This window comes from Eutrema salsugineum, unplaced genomic scaffold (assembly GCF_000478725.1).
Source record: "Eutrema salsugineum unplaced genomic scaffold, Eutsalg1_0 scaffold_5, whole genome shotgun sequence".
Lineage (NCBI taxonomy): Eukaryota > Viridiplantae > Streptophyta > Magnoliopsida > Brassicales > Brassicaceae > Eutrema > Eutrema salsugineum.
This window is the reverse complement of record NW_006256612.1, coordinates 2,112,292-2,131,140: the sequence shown is the minus strand read 5'-3', so window position 1 is coordinate 2,131,140 and position 18,849 is coordinate 2,112,292. Positions and strand designations below refer to the sequence as shown.

General features: G+C 35.8%; 2 protein-coding genes across 2 annotated transcripts; both read right to left on the bottom strand.

Annotated features, from left to right (window-relative positions):
* Nucleotides 1–7,678: 7,678 nt before the first annotated feature.
* Nucleotides 7,679–11,623, bottom strand: LOC18991756 (granule-bound starch synthase 1, chloroplastic/amyloplastic). Its single transcript, XM_006415078.2, has 13 exons — nucleotides 11,375–11,623; nucleotides 10,705–11,089; nucleotides 10,539–10,619; nucleotides 10,354–10,452; nucleotides 10,182–10,271; nucleotides 9,628–9,691; nucleotides 9,445–9,545; nucleotides 9,243–9,352; nucleotides 8,907–9,150; nucleotides 8,647–8,823; nucleotides 8,282–8,560; nucleotides 8,073–8,201; nucleotides 7,679–7,976 (listed from the first exon to the last, which is right to left on the bottom strand). Exons 2-13 carry the CDS (start codon nucleotides 11,068–11,070, stop codon nucleotides 7,860–7,862), a joined length of 1,857 nt encoding a protein of 618 aa, XP_006415141.1. The 5' UTR covers nucleotides 11,071–11,089; nucleotides 11,375–11,623; the 3' UTR covers nucleotides 7,679–7,859.
* A 5,480-nt stretch (nucleotides 11,624–17,103) lies between these two features.
* On the bottom strand, nucleotides 17,104–18,646 carry LOC18991755 (UDP-glycosyltransferase 91C1). Its single transcript, XM_006415077.2, has one exon. It carries the CDS (start codon nucleotides 18,644–18,646, stop codon nucleotides 17,288–17,290), a length of 1,359 nt encoding a protein of 452 aa, XP_006415140.1. The 3' UTR covers nucleotides 17,104–17,287.
* Between the last annotated feature and the right edge of the window lie 203 nt (nucleotides 18,647–18,849).

Here is an 18,849-nt window from a genome sequence, read left to right as displayed (position 1 = left end):
GCCATCCGAACAAGTCTACGTATAATGAGGTCCATCACTGTGGATAAGTCGACCCCACCTAGGGGTATGTCTACACTGAAAGTCTGCGTGCAAGTCAATTTGAGCCAATAAGTCTGCGATCTCAACAAGTGTACCACCTTGATATGTATGTATATGTCTACACTAAAAGTCTGTGGTCATATCATTTTGGATCTAAAAGTCTGCATATTGAACAAGTCCACCTAACGTATGTGGTTCAAAAAACTCTGAACCGAACGGGTGATATGTCTACACTACAAGTCTAAGTACTGAAAGAACAACTAGCGTTTACATTTTGGGAAATTACAAGTGCATCAATGCTCGCCCTAGAAAGTGCACGTCCTAACGTTATGGCCTGTTTGACCACATTTTGAACATGTTGGAAGTTTTCTTGGAACTTTCTTCGTCAAAGCAATTTCCATAGCAGACTTAAACCTGCACTTCTTCGGTCTTCCTTGAGGTTGGCGTACCATTGGCGGTACGCATATCTTCGATTCAACCTCTGCGGGTACGGGTGATTGTCTATCCCTTGGACAAATAGATGCCGCATACGCATTAGTAAGGTAGGTCATGTGATAGTATTGATGACATAACCGAATTGGCGAAACCTTTTTTGCATCCGCAGCCGCAAGGGCGTGTACACAAGGTATTTTGTCCAAGTCAAACATGCGATATGTACATGTCTTCATGGTCAAATTGACAACATTAACAGATGCTCCACGACCGATTTCAAATTGATGGGAATCAATCTGCTGCACTGATAGATCTTTACATCTTTCCATACGACCCTAAAGAAGCAGTGATTGATAACAATGACATATTGAGCAATAAAAAAAACATCTTTAAATCAAAAGTACTTTACCTCAAGCAACTTCTCAATGTCGCGGGTTAAGACGGTTTTCATTAGTGTTGCATCAGTACGCCGCTCTGCAAACCATCTTGTCAGCATTGACCTTATAGTGTCTATAAGTTGCACAATTGGCAAACTTCTAGCCTCTGAAAGAACTTTGTTGATTGACTCTGCTATATTTGTTGTTGTGAAGTTGTACCTATCGCCGTGGAAATATACCCGCGTCCAATATCTTACATCAGCCTTTTGCAAATAACCGTGGAGAGCTGGATTGACCTGCCGAATCTCTTCAAAAATTACATTAAATTTGTATTCTCGATAAGCATTGGCCGCTCTTTTAACAAGACGGAACGATTCACCCCCTCTAAAACTTTGTAGTATATTCTTATACAAATGGTAAGTGCAAATGCCACGACTTGCTAGAGGATACACCTTCCCTATGGCGTTTCCAATGGCTCTGTGCCTGTCTGAGATGATGGAAAGTCCTCTATCATCTGGTATGACATGGCTTAATTGTTTAGAAAACCACACCCGAGATTCATCATTTTCAGAATCCACCACACCGAAAGCAATTGGAAATATACCAAAGTTTCCATCTTGTGCAGTTGCTAGCAACATAGTACCTTTGTATTTGCCTTGTAAATGTGTGCCATCAACTACAATGACTTTCCTCATGTACTGAAACCCAGCAATACTTGCACCAAATGCTATAAACATGAACTTAAACCTGTTATTCTCGTCAACTTGGAGCCATGTATAACTACCGGGACTAGCTCGACATATTTGGTAGAGATATGTGGGCAGGTCCTCGTAACCACTTTCTGGTGTTCCCGTTACTAAATCACGGGCATGTCTCAAAGCACGATGAGCCTTCCAATATTCAACCTACAATATTTTGCATGGTATAGATAAGTCCCCACGGACTAAACAACTGGTAGAGAAAATATATAAGTCCACAAAATAAGATACCTTAAGTCGAAACCGTTTCTGCAATGCTTCAGCAACATGATTTGGTAATACCGTTGGACCAACACCACCTACAAAATCTTTGTATAGTACACCGAGAATCTGATGAGTGGCTTGTCGAGTACGTCTCGAACGCTCAGTTACAGAACAAGTATGCTCTCCAACATATATCCGAACGTAAAAGTGTAAGCTATCACCAATCGGTGATGCTCTCAGTCTCCAAGAGCAATTCTTCACCCAACATTTGACAACATACAACGACTCGGTTGATTTGTCGACATCAAAATCAAAATGATTGATAACTGAAAGCATCTTCAGCCTTGTCTCCAACGCCTCCTTGTTTTCATATCTTTGTCCAACAGCTACATTCAACGCCGACATTTCGAGTACCTGATACTCGTCTGGTATATTTGCATTCTTCGGTGAAGCTTTGTTTAGGGTCAGATGACTTTGTTTTTCATCTTCTTCAACGATTTTGTACTTTCCATATACAGAATAATCATCATCGCCCTCTGAAGCCCCATCAGAGTCATCGCAGCAATCAAATATATCTCCTTCTTCGTCATCTTCGTCTACATCGCCAGTTCCTGTATCTTCATCAACTTTCGCCCTTTTCTTGCCATCTTTCAGGTCCGCCTCTTTTTTGTCTTTTATTGTCACACATAATCGAATAGATGCTTCCAAACACTGATCTAGATACCATTGAAATTGGCGATTGTTCCCAATAACCACGCACGGTGTGTCTTGAGGTAAGTGTAACGAAATCTTCTTCGGCAGCATGTAACTGAGCTGGATCTCCTGCAATCTTTTTTCAAACCCAAAATCTTCATAAACCATGGAAACAAACTCTTTAAAACTTGTACCATTATCTGCAACAATAAGGCGACTACCCCTTGTACTGTCTACAAAAAACAACCAGCGGTTCTTTTGGTATTTCCATTCACCACATACAATGATAATTTTCTGCATTGTAGTACGAAGAAAACAAATTGAGCTCAAACCCTTGACGGGATACCGGAGCTATACTCTGTTCGTCTCAACACCAACTCTGTTTTACGTCTTAATAATAAATGGTGACTCATTAATTACGACGCTTATGTCCAGCTGCCAACTACTAACCACATTCGCCTAAGATATGTCTACGCATTAAGTCTGGTTTCAAGTCATTTTGTCCAACAAGACTTTCAGTGCAAGTCACTTGGGCTCAATACGTCTGCACCATGAACAAGTCCACCTAACGTTGGTGGTCCGATCTGATAAATCTGCATAGTCAAGATGATATGTCTACACTGAAAGTCTGCGTACAAGTCAATTTGGCCCAATAAGTCTGCACTATGAACAAGTCCACATAACGTTGGTGGTCCGATCTGATAAATCTGAACAGTCAAGATGATATGTCTACACTGAAAGTCTGCGTAGAAGTTAATTTGGCCCAATAAGTCTGCACTATGAACAAGTCCACCTAATGTTGGCGGTCCGATCTGATAACTCTGCACCATCACTAACATATGTCTACGCATAAAGTCCGAGTTCAAGTCATTTCGGTTCAACAAGTCTGCCTTCTGAACAAGTCTACTTAAAGTGCAGTCCATCAATACGGGTAAGTCGAGCAAAATAAGGGATATGTCTACACTGAAAGTCTGCGTGCAAGTCAATTGGGCTCAATAAGTCTGCACTATGAACAAGTCCACCTAACGTTGGTGGTCCGATCTGATAAATCTGCATAGTCAAGATGATATGTCTACACTGAAAGTCTGCGTACAAGTCAATTTGGCCCAATAATCTGCATTATGAACAAATCCACATAACGTTGGTGGTCCGATCTGATAAATCTGAACAGTCAAGATGATATGTCTACACTACAAGTCTACGTCTAAGCCAATTCGGCTCAATAAATCTGTGAATTTAATATGTCTACACTCATTAACTTAGCGGTGGCATTCTCGTAATTAAGTTCTTCGATCTAATAAAAAAATAATGGCACTATCGTTATTCAGTTTTTGGTATCATGCGCAAGGTCTAATGGGTATTTATGAGCTTCAAAAATATTCTAGTCATTTTTCAAACTTTGAGTCTATTATAATAATAAAATGATCTTTTTAGTACTTTATAGTTATTCTCCCAAAAATATATTGTAATTACTTTTGGGGGAAACTGATAAAGGTTGATGATGAATGCCTATGTTTTATAAAATAACGGTTCTGATCTGCTCTTCTCTTTCTCCATATTCAATTATTCTTAGGCTTTGATTGGGAAGCAGAATAAATACAAAATAATTGCAGTTACACTGTATTTAAAATCATCTGTAATTTTTTACTATTCACATATTTTATGCAGAACAAAAAATATTAATATAAAATTGGAAAATCTGTATGCAGATATTTATTAGTCTAAAAACTAAAGAAAAAAAAATTCCCAGAACTACTCTAAAATATGAACAGTCCATCTAGTTCTACATTCAATTATTTTTTAATAATATTTTTTTAATCTGTATAAATTGATCTGCATTGCAACCATTCAAAACCTTAATTTAATCTCTAGAAAGTGCAATATTCTCTCTATATATAATTTATTAGCTGATGATATTATGTGTGTTATATAACACATTCGGATAATAATTGTTGGTCTATTGAGTAAAGAACATATTCTAATTCCATTAGCCTTCTTTGATGTATTTGTGTAGTCTTTACACTATTTTACAGCTTCCACGGCTAGGTTCGTTACTAAAAAAAAATTAAAGTTGTTGTAGGATATCTTTTCTTTCAAAACTTTTATCAAGTAGACGAATGTAAATGAATATAGTAGAGGCTAAAAATTCAGAAGATGCTAAACAATGAAGGAAATAAAACTCTTAAATGGACATAAGTCAGGGTTATATTTCTTTTCGACCCAAACAGAATTTTTTTTTAAATAGAACTATGTTATTTATGTTTAGAGTTTTAAGAATAAACTTCGACCTAAGCATAAGTTGCCACATCATGTTTGTTAGAACTATTTGACCATGAATCGGATCTACAAGGTCATATCATTGTTACATCATATTCCTTATGTGAACTTGATGAGCAAGTTTCAATAACTTATACAGGTTAATGATAGTTGAACATGGGTTGAGTTAAACTAAACCATTTGGAACCACCAAGAAGCAACAGCTGGTAGTGGTACAGGTTATGAAACATAAGAAAGATAGTTTGTCCATTTGTGTCTAAATCTTGTTTGGCCATACCACAAATGTTATTAAAGGAGGATCGTTTGACGTTTGGTAGCTTCATTAGTCAACAGGCATGAATGAGCTTCCCTTCTCCTTCTCTCTTTCTCTCAAACTCTCCATACTCTTGTTTTTTCTATAACTTTTGCGTTAGTCTCTTTTTTTTTTGTGGTGACATCAACAACTTCAAAACTTGGGTTATTGAGATTTATGCTCTTAAAAAAGGGTTAAAATGGACCCTCTGAACCTCTGAACCTTAACACGTTAGAATGTTGTCGCATCATGTTCGTTAGAAAGACCTGACCTTCAGATGCCCATCAAAACTTAGCACCTCAAATTTTTAATTAATCACTTGTAAAAATTGGTAGAAATAACCTCTAATATTGTAGATAATGTTTATTCTTGCGGAAGGAATCCGAACACCCAGTATTGTTTTTTTCTATGTAAACTCTGTGATACGAAACTAATGGCATGTAAGACCAATATATTAATTTGAATCATTTTAATAATATATATGGTATATTAACGTGAGAAAAAAGTGAATCTAAACTATAAATATAGTAGATAATAAAAATACTTAATAATAGTACAAAGTGACCAATTACTTAAAAAAATAGTATAACAGTTAGAAAAATTGTACAGATAGTGCACTTCTATTTTTTCCATCTAACCTTTTTATACTATTTGTACAGTTTTTCAAAACAATGTACTATTTGTATTATTATGAAATAGTTTTAATTTGTTTAAAATAGTACAAAGTGACCAATTAATTGAAAGTATATATATAACAAAAACTTAGACCAGTCTAGATTACACGTAAGTAAATGACAAGTAGATGATTAAAAGAATCTAGATCATAGGTAAATGGTATCCACTTATCAAAGCCAAACTCAGTAACGTGGTCTGGGGTAGTAAGACTTGGGAACTCAGAGGCGTAATGACAGACTTCCCAAGTTGAAAGCTGCTAAAACTATCTATAGAAACAAACACATGCTTGTTGGACCAGTTGGCTTCTAGGCTTTGGCTGATTCACACTGGATGTACTCCTAGTTTCTACTGCAATAAAACAGTGATGTAGTTGTAATATAAAGGATTCGGAATCCAGAGGACCAGTGTTACTCTATGACTTTGCGAGGATTGAATTAAAGCTAAGACGAAAGATGGTTTGTTGCGAAAACTAAAAAGTAAACAGAATGGCAAACAACGATTTAAATTCAAATTAAAACAAGCACTAGATCAAAGCAATTCGCAGGAATTTCAGAGATAAGAACCAGATGACTATTCAGGGCACAAGTGTAACGCAAGTCTCGAACTCAAACAGAAAAGCTTATCGATCCACCGTCGTGATCTCGATAACTTTGTCTAACAACCTAAATCCTAAACTGTCGTTTGAACTTAGAAAATTGTAGACAAGCATTAGCTAGCATGTTTGATCTGTTCACGATTTGCCTTAACTTCAACTGTCGTTGGCTAAGGACAAATCGCTCACCAATGTTTATTCTAGCAACCTATTACACTTTTGATGAATAGATTAACCTAAAATCGCAGATTGAGTGATCAATTCAACCTAAGCATTAAGTCTAACAATGGTGAAGACAATAGATATCAAGCCCTATTTGCATCTAATCCTTTAACTCATGAAATCCTTTGAACGCTTTAATCTAGCTAAGAAATTTACTCAGACATGGAGAAAAGAAACACAGAAACAGATGGAAAGGAATTCATGAATTAAAATCGCAGAAGAGATAATAGGGTTCAGAATTCTTCTCAAAGTGTAGCAGATTAGCTTACAAGTAAAAACTCTATGGTCCAGAAAATTTTAAAAAGAATGCGTAGAAAGTCTGTAGAAAAACGTGATAATAAAACACAGGCGGCTGTGGATTTTTTATTATCTTTCTCCTCCTAAAATTAGGTAAAAGTCGATTTCCTTATTTTTTTCCCGTCTGGAGCAGGTGCTCCACGAAGGGTCCAAACCGGGAGCAGGTGCTCCGCGGATGATTTCTCCAAAAGCGTGTGAAATAGCTCCTTGTTGCTCCAATTCATTTCCTTTTGCTTCAATGCCTCCTAAACACTCCAATCCTCTGATAAGACCTCTAAGTCACCTGAAACTTCCTGAAAAGACTCCAAAAACTCCTAAAACAATTAATAAACACATGTTAGAATTAGTCAAAATCTCCACTCATCATTGGTCTAAATGTTTCAAATGATGTCCAGTATCCAACGAGCTGGCTTATACCGGGATTAGTGGATGCTCATGATTGTGGATCGAATCAGGATAAGCAAACAAACTTGATGCCAGACTTAGCGTCTACGAATTCCGTTGATTCGGATTACCTGAATTATTTTAAAAAAAAAAACTCAAAACCTCAAAACCTTAAACAGATCTAGATCTCGAGATATTAGATCAGTCTAAATATAACACACAATATGCCCAACTCGAGCTCTTTCCACTTCAACAATATTGCTCAATGATGAAACATTGAATTATTGGATCATTTATTGGTAGTTCTTGCATCCAAATTATACTTTTTCACACCAACCAAAAAAATTATATATTTTGGATGCAACTCATTTCGCATCCATTACCGAACTCAACATACTCAGTCGTCAGTACTATGACAAACCGAACAACATCTAAATACTACCATCCGGATGATGAAAACAAACCTTATTATATTAGACGGTAACATTTTCTCGTATATATACATACCAGCATAACATTACATCTACTCAACCTTCCCAACTCCTAACTTTCTCATCCTTAAACACCATTTCTTCAATTATTTTGACACAACAAAACCCACCACAAGATCCACATTCTCATGGCGTCGCTACGTTCTCCTTTGCCATAGGAGCTATCTCTTCACCATCGGTTCCAGCTTCACTTCCAGCAACATCAAGTGACAATAGTACCTTCTCCCACAATCTCGCTGGTCCCTGAATCCATCAAAACAAAACCTTTTACATTACACCAAAACATCACAAACTAAAAAGATTGTTTCCTACAACCCAAATAAAATTTTCAACACTGACCTTCCAGGAGAAGTCTTGGTCCATGCAGTTCTTGACCATATCTTTCATGGTTGATGTTCCGTACACTGTAACGGCTCTCGCCACAGCCTTTGCTGTTGCAATCACATCTTCCGGATCCACAACTTCACACTGGTAGACACTTGCAAAATTGCAACTCTTTAGTTCAGTTTGTTGTAACGTCCGGAAGAAGCGGTTATAGAAAACGTTACCTTGACGTTGAATCTTCCAATGTGGAATCCTGTGAACCCATCTTTAACAGTGTCCACAAGCCCACCAGTAGATGCCACTATAGGTACGGTTCCATATCTCATGGCGTGTAGTTGAATGAGACCGCACGGCTCAAACCTGCTCGGGACAATGATGAAGTCAGCTCCTGCTGTGATCATATGAGCCAATGGCACGTTGAATTTCGCCACTCCAACTGCTTTCCCTGGGAATTTCTCTTCCAGTTCAAGAATCTGAGCCTCCATCTTCTTCTTACCGGTTCCCTGTGAAAAATTATCAATAAGTTTGTGAACCTCAACGTTTATAAATACGTTATGATCCCAAAAGTCCACTACTTTTGTGTACTCACAAGAATAACCATCTGAACATTGAGCCCCATGAACTTGGAAATAGCTTCCACTAGAATATCAGAGCCTTTCTGCTCCTCCAATCTCCCTATGAAACCGATTACTGGGACGTCCCTGTCCACTGGAAGTCCAACAGCAGCCTGGAGTGCTTCTTTGATCAATGGCTTAGCATCCGTAACCTGCAAAGAAAGGATTGATTAGTAACGGTTTCCCCAAACTTCTTCTTTCCAAATTGCACTGGTCTCCCAGAGAGAAAACTTACAGTGGTTTTATCGTATTTGATATCGATGTACTTGTCAGTAGCCGGATTCCATTCTTGAACGTCCATTCCGTTTATGATTCCAGAAACTGTTTTCATTCGAAGGTGTGAATGCAGTTCCACGCCTCTGTCGATGCCAGAGATGAGTTCTTGAGCATAGTATGGGCTAACTGTTAAGACACGGTCTGCTTCCAGGATTGCAGCCTTCATCCAGTTTATCTTTCGTCCTTTCACTGGCTTTTCATACCTGAACATGCAACAAGAAGACATTAAACTAAGGATTTGGAACGTGGGACAGAGTGTGTGTTCTTCTGAGAACATTTCCATAGCAATCAGTACCCGTCCATGAAATCGAAAGAGCTTTTAAAGCTGTTGGGCAAATTGAGAAGAGAGTAGTCTTCAAAGGAAAATCTTCCTTGGTAGGCTATGTTGTGAATGCAGAAGACAACCTGTAAAATCATCCATCAATAGAGTATGTAAGTATCAAGGCTCAAAGTTTTCGTCTAAAATTTGGTAAAGTTTGCATTGTCTAACGCAGTACCTTTGCATTCATATACACTCCGCGTGATTGATACATAGATTTGAGGTAACAAGGAAGGAGAGCAGTGTGCCAGTCATTGGCAACAAAGACCACATCTTCACCTTTAATAACATTAGAGAAGATTAAATTTTTCAGAATGCAGAGTTTAAAAATCCTTTTTAGGAAATCAGAAGACATTCTTACCATACGGTCCGGAGAAATACTTGCTGCTGTTTAGGTTTAAAACCCGTGGTGCCTCAAGAGCAGCCTGTCAACAATCAAAAGTAAATCAAAATATTGCTTATGCTGCAATGGACACACATATGTTGGTCAACCACAGATTCTGCGTTATGCCAGAGAGTAATTTTGCATAAGAAGATAGGTTGTGAATATGAGATGATTAGTTTAGCCTAGAATGAGGCTCTATCTAAGGAGGTGGAAGAGACATAAATCCAAGTGATTACGCTCCTTATATCCACTATGACTTTCCCACTAATTGCTTATTTGACAGAGGGAAAGCGCTCACACATTGAAGACTGAGTATTGCAACTAATTCTTAGGATATCCCACAGAAAACTATGAAAAAAAAATGATCCCACAATATACTCGAGCCATTTTCCTTTACCCAAGGAGCTCGGTTTCGACAGAGAAAACAAACCAAGATTCAGAAACAAGAAGCTCAACATAATAGCCAGAGTTCAACTACAAAAGTAATAGTCAGAGTTCAACTACACAAAGTAGAAGGAAAAGAGTGTTACCTGACACAACAAACTGAACCGGAGTTGGTTGTCAGTGTAGTCTACTCCAGTTATAGGGCCATAGATTTTGGATCCAGTTTTACCCCAAACCTACATTATTACTCCCCGTAAGCTTATAATATAACACACCTGAGTCAATCTAGTATAACACACTATGCAAGAAAAAAAAAACCTTGGCAAGGAAGATTGGATGGTCAACAAAGACACGATCAACTCCTCGTTTGTAGCAGTGAAAGAAACGGACACTCTCAACATTATCACCAACTCTGATCTGCATGATGTCATCAGATAACATTACAAGACGAAAATAGCTAAACTCAATAAGTGAACAACATCCTTAAGAAGCATAAATCTTACCTGAACCACGACACAAGTGTCCCAAGCATCTTTGTATTGGTCATACCGAGGACAAATCGTCATCACACGGTGGCCTCTAGCCTAACAAAACCGTAATATTCGGTTCATCAATACGAAACAAAGACGTCAAGACATCACATCAAGCTAAAGTCTATACGAGACTTACGGCCAAAGCTGGAGGCAGACCACCTAAGACATCACCAAGGCCACCGGTTTTGCTCCATGGACCAACCTCAGCTCCAATAAAGATCACAGACATCCCTTTCTCACACACAATCTTACCGGCAGGCTTAGCTTTAGAAGTGTTCTGCTTCGACCACTTTGAGGATTTAACAGAAACAGCTTTAGCTTGAGATCTTCTCTGAAGCCTATCCACCATGTTGAAAGACCTTAGCCCACAGTGAGTCATAGATTGACCTTTCAAGGTAATCTGAGACAGATTGGCGTTGGATTCAAAGCCTGAAGCTGAACCTCCATGGTTGTTGACAAGTGAGGCTCTTGAGGCAAAGTGGGAAGCAGTCACAGTTGCCATCGTGAGAGACCCTTTTTGCCTGGATTCCAAAACAGAACAAAATCAAAAAACGATGCTTTAAGTAGAAACTTACAATCTTTGCGATGATTATAACATAAGGAGGACGAAAAGATAGCCTTTTTAACAGAGAGATATTCTGAAAATCTTGAATTTTAAGGAGAATTACAAAAACTCAAACGTAATCCAAGAATTTGACCGTGAAAGTAACGAAAGCTCATAATTTTAGAAGCGAAAAATCAAACACTTTCAGAAAAAAAGAAGAAAATCAAACATTTCCAGTGGTTGAAACAGAGGAAAAGCTCACCGATTTCGCCAGCAACTGAGGAAATTTAGAGCTCAAAGCTCCGAAGCTAATGGTTTTGAGATGAGAATGTGATCAAAGAAAGGTGAGAAGAAATCGAAGCAGAGGAGGAAGAAGAAGAAGGAGGTCCGTTTATGTATGTACAGAGGAAGAGTGGAAAGCTGGACTGACTTCGAGTGACACGTGGCGTTATTACAGTAGTTGAGTAGCCCTATGGATTCGATTTCCGTCACATGAGAGTGGGCAATGGCATTGCCCCAAGAATATGCTCGAATCCTGAGGCTAAAAACTTTTGAACTTCAGTGGCTAAGAATCGACGGCTGAGATTTGCCTCTTGCTTTGGGAAAGTGGGCTCTCTTGGTGGGTCCCTGGTTTATACTGTTATACAAATGTTTTGTTTGTCGTCGTGCACCTCTTGGACGACACCGTTTCTAGGCCCATTTACATTGACGGTCGAAAAATTTTTCTCATTATTTTGTAAGCTAATCAATTTATTCTTGCTTGCTCTATGTTGTTTTAGGTTTAAGATTGTGGTAAACGAACCGTTGAAAAAGTTATTGCATCATGTATATGTTGATATAATAATTTGAATAGAAATAAAAAAATATTGATTTAGGTGTTGAATGGTTCTCCAGTTATTATAGATAGATTTGTAGACGGTAAGGGTTATTGATGTTAGATTTCTGGAATCGTTTGTGTCTTCAAATTTTATGAAATAACAACCGATTGCAGCGATAGCAAAAGAAACAATAATAACATCTCATTGCTATCATTAGTCATTACTATTGGTTGTTATCGTAAGCGATTGATAAACGATTCTTGGAATGGTAAAGGTGTTAATGTCATGATTACTACGTCTATTTGGATATTGTGGACGGTTAGGAGTGATTTGTCACAACATAGGAGATTGTGTGATGTTGCGATGTCTCCGAGATATCTTCACACAGCCACAAGAACATAGCCTTTGGTCTACTTTTGTCCAAATCGATATCTTTGTCATAAGAAACACATTTTGAAAACTTAAGTTATTTACTAGAATCTCCTTAATAAAATAATTTCAAGCTGTGTCATATTTGTATCATTACTATAAATATCATTTTCATTCGAGTATCTTAGTTGATCATCCATGATCTCATTCTCATAGCATGTGAAACTCCTCCACTTAAATTTTCAAAAAGATTGTCACTACAAATTTTTTTTTGTCACTACAGATTTAAATACATCTAGACACAAAGTTAGAGATAGAAATTTAGCAATACATCAAATATGTTTCAATTAGATTGAATTTAACATATATGATTCTGATACCAAATATAAATTATTTAAATGATTTCAATTTTTTGACATCAAAAACATAATATAGTATGATTATTTAAAAAGGCTGGTTTCAGAGGTTAGCCAGCTCGGAATCATAAGATATCCTTGGAAAAAATCATTACCAAGTGATCGAGCTTTTTTGCGAGACGATCGGCACAGACATTAAAACACGAAGAACAATGAAAATAAAGAAATTACTAAAAGTGGAACGAATATGTAAAACTCATCAATTTTTGGAGCCAAAGCTGGCCACTCTTTTTCTTCGTCAATCAAACTGAAGCCAATAGAATTCAAAGTTCACTAAAGATGGAGAGCTGAGTGGGCAGGCTTGTGATGTCTCAGTCCCTTCTTTTCTCTCCATATATTGTACACTGAAACTTTTTACTCCTACAACTTGCCAGTGATCGAATAGTTATCTCCCAATATGGATTCATTTTCGTGTCTAAGATACCTGAGCAATTCCACTTTCAAAACGTAAAATAGTAAGGACATGCGAAAAACAAATGGTCTCTTGCAGAGTCGGACCTGAGTAAAAGTCCATGAAGCATGTGCTTCGGAACCAGTAAACTTAAAATTATTTTAAGGACAATTTGTTTAAAAATGAGTTAGAGCATGTAATTTAAAACGAGTAGATTTTTTTCTAAATGCCAATTTTTTTCCTGCTTCTAGCCTGACTAAACTCAGAACAGGCTTTGGTCTCTTGCCTAGCTTACTTTGTTACATAAAAAACTCTCCAAATTATACATAAAAACACACTTACAAACCATATATATATGTATTTATGTTATGCGTTGATATTCTTTTTAATAACTATATTGATAAAAATCATATACGACCAATTATATATGTATATATATTGAGATATTATTTTATATATATTAGTGATTGTGATAATACATATGAAAATATTGTACTTTTAATCTCAAAAATTTTATCTACTTGTGAGGTTTGAATGGTTTTGTTTTTAGTCTATATATGTCTTGTTTGAACGGTATCGAATGAGAGCTTGAAGACAGCATTGTAGTTGTTCATTGTGAGGAGAATCAGAAAAAATGAGGGCTCACCTCTCTTGTTGAATGTCGCTACTCTTTTATGATATGATCTGAGGTTGTCAGAATTCTACTTGAACATGAAATTAATCCCAGCTGGTTGGAAACTCTCATCTTCCTCTACACTAATTCAGCTATTGAAATGTGCAAGCTCAATCCTCAGCTGCTCCAAATGCTGATGTATCAAATTTGACGAGAGAAGAACACTTGATTTGATCATCATATTTACAAAGTTCTTATATTCTTACCCATAAGATTGAGAGAATCATTCACATATGGATATCCTCTATTCATTATCATGACGATCCAAAGCTTTACAAATTGATACGATAGGGATTCGCTGCTCAAGTGCAAAATCTAACATTTGCTGTTTAAGAGAATATCTTCTAAAGCTCTATTTTACTAATTGTAGATATCAATTTTCATTTGATTTTCTTTTTTGGTTACACTTGTAAATATTTTAGTTTTTATTAATAAATATCACATTAAAAAAACGAACAAACAAAACCAAATAAAAGCACCATTTTGTGTTTAGGATTTAGTTTATAGGGTTTAGAAACAAATTTTGGGGTTAGGTATATGATTTCGTAGCTTTAATAGATGTAAGATCGGGGTTTAGATTTCACTGTTTAAATTTAGACTAGTTTATTAATTTTAAAAAAATAATGCATATTTTGTTAATTTTAGTGTAAATTGCATATATTTTTAAGATATAGTAATTAATTTTGGGCTATTTAGTTATAAAAAATGTCAATATAAAGTTGAGTTCTTACTTCTTGCAATAACTGCTTTTAAAAATAAATCTAAACTTGATAGAATTAATTAATGTTTTATATTTTACTATCATATATTTTCTTTGAAAATTCCAATTCATAAACGCAATATATTATTTTTAAATAAAGAAAATCTTATAAAATTCAATTTAGAAAACAAAAAAATATGCATAATATCACAAGTTAAGTAGCATTTAATATTTGTTTTTACAATTGTATTTTTGAGAATTATTATTTAATTTTTAACAATTTAAGTTTTTTTTTAAACCATTATAAATCGAACGCTCATAAACAAAAAAATTTTAAACTAAAACATAAAACGAACGATTATAAACAAAATCTTTGAAACTAAAACATAAGACTGTGAGGTCTGAGATTTTTTTTTTTTTTTAAAAAAACCTTGATAGTTAGATCTTATAGATAAAAATGCAGCGATTGCGATGGAATGCAGATCATCATGAACGGTTTGTTTGTGCGGTTGAACAACTAGGTGGAATCAATCGTAAGTGAAAATATTGTTGTTTACGAAATTCCAAAATAAATTCAGGAAAATCGTAAACAAATAAAATTGATACCGGAATCATCAATTGGTTTTCAAATATAAGATTGATACCAATAGCTTTCTAATTTTCTGATTGTAAGATTCTCTTTGTCTTCTCTATTTTTGTTTTGTTTGATATCATCATATTTAAATTAAATTCTGAGATCAATAATATCGGCCCAATAATTTTGTTTTTATATAAGAAGAAAATAATATTCTTAGATCTACAGTTACAGGCTAAAAATTGTATTTATAATGATTCAACTTGTATTATTTATTGTAAAATTACAGAAGCAACTCTTAGGAGAATTTTGGAGTTAATGAATATTAGAGAACTCACTTTATCACAAGTGAAGACTCATCTCTAGGTCTTAACTTATATATACATAATTTAATATCTATTAATGTGTCTATATCACTATATATGCATGTATGTATATATTTTCATATTTTTATATTATTTTTGGCTTACATTTTGAACTAATTTTTATATTTTTGTCTTTAATTAGATGTATAGGATCAAAAAGCAGAAAGAATACAAACAAGGTAAATAAGTATCATGTACATATTCATTTCAATTTCTATTATAATTATGTATTTATTGTATTTTCTATAAGTGTTTTTTTAAAAAAATACATAAGTGCTCTATTTGATAGAAATAAAAAGAATTGATCATTCATAAGACTATATATGATATTTCTTAAAAAAGGCATTATTATATAAATATTATATGAAAATAAAACTACACACTATGTCATGTATGTCCTATGGCTGAAGAGAGGCAAGCAAATCAAATGAATGGACCGACAAGGGCAAATTATTTTGAGATAAACTCAACAATACTTTCTTCAATATTAATGTTTTAAAGAAATTCTCAATTTATTGAAAAAAAAATGTGTTGTATATCATTTAATCAATAATTATTTTAAAAAATATTTTCTTTTATGATATAGTTTTGTTTTAAATATGATAATTTTGTGTATTTAATTATAAATTACTGTAGGCAAAACGAGACAATACAGAAAAATATAATCGAAAGTGGAGAATCAAGTAATAAAGCTAATGAAGTATTTTGCAATTCTCTGTTTCAATTTTTAAGAGTAAATATTCTCTCTTCTATCTATTTTTACGTTATCATACAAGAAGATTTTGATATAAATTTATCTTTGCAGTAATTTTAATATTAAATTGGATACCATTTTACATGTTTATATTATTTATGAAAAATATATTAATACATATGATTGGATATGGCAGATTGGACCAAATGAAACTGAAAAAGATGAAGAAGAAAATTATGATGACAACAATAATGAGATTTGATCATTTGAGCTCATTCTTAGTCGCAAGTACAAAAGATGATTTATTTCTTCTATAATATATTCTTTTAAAAAATAAATATCTTTTTCTTAATTTCAATTCTATGTAATATTTTTTTTATTGAAAGACAATGTGATTAGAAAATTAAAATTAAACTATAAATTATAAAATTGATGTGATTTGCTATTAATCTTGCATCTAATCAACCGTCATATTTGTATGTTGAAATACTGTAGATTTAAAAAAAGTGTGTTGGAGAATCGAATCATGCCTTCCAAATGCTAAAAACTAGAGAAAATAAAGGAGAAAACAATCAGTTATATATATAAAAGATTTCTCAATGCTCATGTAAAACGTCTACGAAGCTTATATATACATCATGCACCGAATGATGGATGATAAGCATCATTTTGAACTGTGGTCTTGAGTGTCTTCTCTCTTCTTCTTTTTATATTTTTCTATTTTATTTCTGTAAAAGGTATTCTTTTGAAATGCATGAAATTAATACAAGGCATTTCGGATCATGCAATATGAGAGATGGCCGGTCCTGAGTCCAAACAGACCAAGCACAGGCTTTCGACCCTTATTTTTGGACTGTTTGGTTCTGAGTCCAAACTTATGTTTGTTCATGTTTGATTACTTATGTTTGGTCATGTTTGATTGAATAATTTATAAGGCAAAACGGTCGTTTTTAATTTTTAAAAAAAATGTACACAAAACCGCCCATTTTTCTCCGGAACTTGCAATCTTAGTAAACTCAGGGCCGGTTCAGTTTAAATTTACACTTTAACTAGCTTTGAAGTATGCATGAAGCTAAAGAGAGAACGAACAGTGAGAGAAGAACAACTCACTAAAAACTACTAGTTAATTTACCACGAATACGATAAATCTTGCTGATTAGCCATGAAACGGTGTTTTACTTTTTACTTGTCATATAACCGAGAAGTTCATCGACGTAGCGTGAATTCTCATCTATGTTCCCAAACAAACCCTTCATGAGCTTTGCTTTTGCCCTTATCGACTCTCCTGCATCATCAATCATAGCCAATCTAACGGAGTAAGCAACCGAGTCAGAATCAAATGCTCCATCTTTCTCATCTCTTGGGATCTCAACACCAAGTCCCTTTCCCTCTAACAGCCTCGTGTTAAGCCCTTGCTCATTCAACACAGGGAAAAAAATCGGAACTCGCCCCAACCCTAGCCCTTCCACTAGTGAGTTCCAGCCACAGTGCGTCAAGAACCCACCGACTGAGTCGTGACTCAATATGTTGACCTGAGGAGCCCACCCAAAATGAACCATGCCACGTCCCTCAACTCGTTCCTCGAACCCGTCTGGAACTTGTGACTCGTTCCTTAGAACCCAAAAGAAAGGCACGTCTGATTTCTCAAGCCCATGAGCCAGCTCGGTGAGTTCCTCTGGACAAAGAATCGCCTCGGTACCTAGTGCAACGTAGACAACTGAGTTGACTCGCTGCATGTCAAGCCACTTCTTTATAGCAATCCACGTTGTATCTCCTTCAACTTCAGCGTCTGTTGGCAGAAACCCGGTTGGAAACACCGGTTTTTGGTACAGTTCTTGAAGTAAACCAAGCCACTCTGGTTCAAACTCCGGTGAGCTATGGACAAAAACCGCATCGCAGTTGGATATCGAGTAGCCAAACCGGACCGGATCAGAGACTCCAGTCGTATCTTTCTCCTTCTTGTCACCGACCAAAGTGATCTCGTGATAACGATATGCGATGTTTGAATGGAATGGGATCCAGGGAGGCACCACCGTGAAGTCTTCAGGCTTTGATCTGAAATTGTCGATCAACAACGAAGGTGGTCCTAAGAAGCAGAGAGATGCGGCGTTGAAGAGGCTAAAGAAAGCCTTGGAGATTCCCAACTCAGCCGCAACTTGAGGAAGCCAGTGAGAAGCGTAGTCATAGACGACCCAATCCGGAGACGAATCTCTGAGAAACTTAGTCAACGGTAGCTGGAGAAGATCGAAGGAGGATTTGAGAGACTGTTGTTTGTTGAAAGACACGTCCATGGAGCATTCTGAGCCAGGAGTTGAGCCGGGGAAGGCAGGGAGAGGGAAAGAGACGAAGGTGATGGAGGAGGAGAGGTTTGATGGTAGTTTGGGAAGTCTCTTGATGTTTCTTGGTGTTGATATGAACAGGACTTTGTGACCCTTTTGCGCAAGCAACTTGGACAAACGAAGAAAAGGAAGAAGATGACCCATAGCCAACCATGGAAACATGGCTACGTGCATAGCTCCTTCTCTCCTCTCCATTTTTTTTTTGTTTATCTCTACGTCTCCAATAAACCGTTATTATATAACCACAAAAGACTATTCTATAATTTGAGGAAGTAATCAGTTAACATTACTCAAGATACATAAACAAATAAGAATATTGGATGATTTGAGAAGTCATCAATTAATAGTAACCGAGATACATAACACAAAGGGTACAAAGTAACTAAGTTGTGATTTAA

Excerpts from the sequence above, each read along its gene's own strand:
- LOC18991756 (XM_006415078.2), bottom strand. The coding sequence starts at position 11,070 with ATGGCAACTGTGACTGCTTCCCACTTTGCCTCAAGAGCCTCACTTGTC. Across the intron at positions 10,620-10,704 it reads GTCTGCCTCCAGCTTTGGCC|GCTAGAGGCCACCGTGTGAT; the intron begins GTAAGTCTCGTA and ends CGGTTTTGTTAG. Across the intron at positions 10,453-10,538 it reads ACACTTGTGTCGTGGTTCAG|ATCAGAGTTGGTGATAATGT; the intron begins GTAAGATTTATG and ends GACATCATGCAG.
- LOC18991755 (XM_006415077.2), bottom strand. The coding sequence starts at position 18,646 with ATGGAGAGGAGAGAAGGAGCTATGCACGTAGCCATGTTTCCATGGTTG.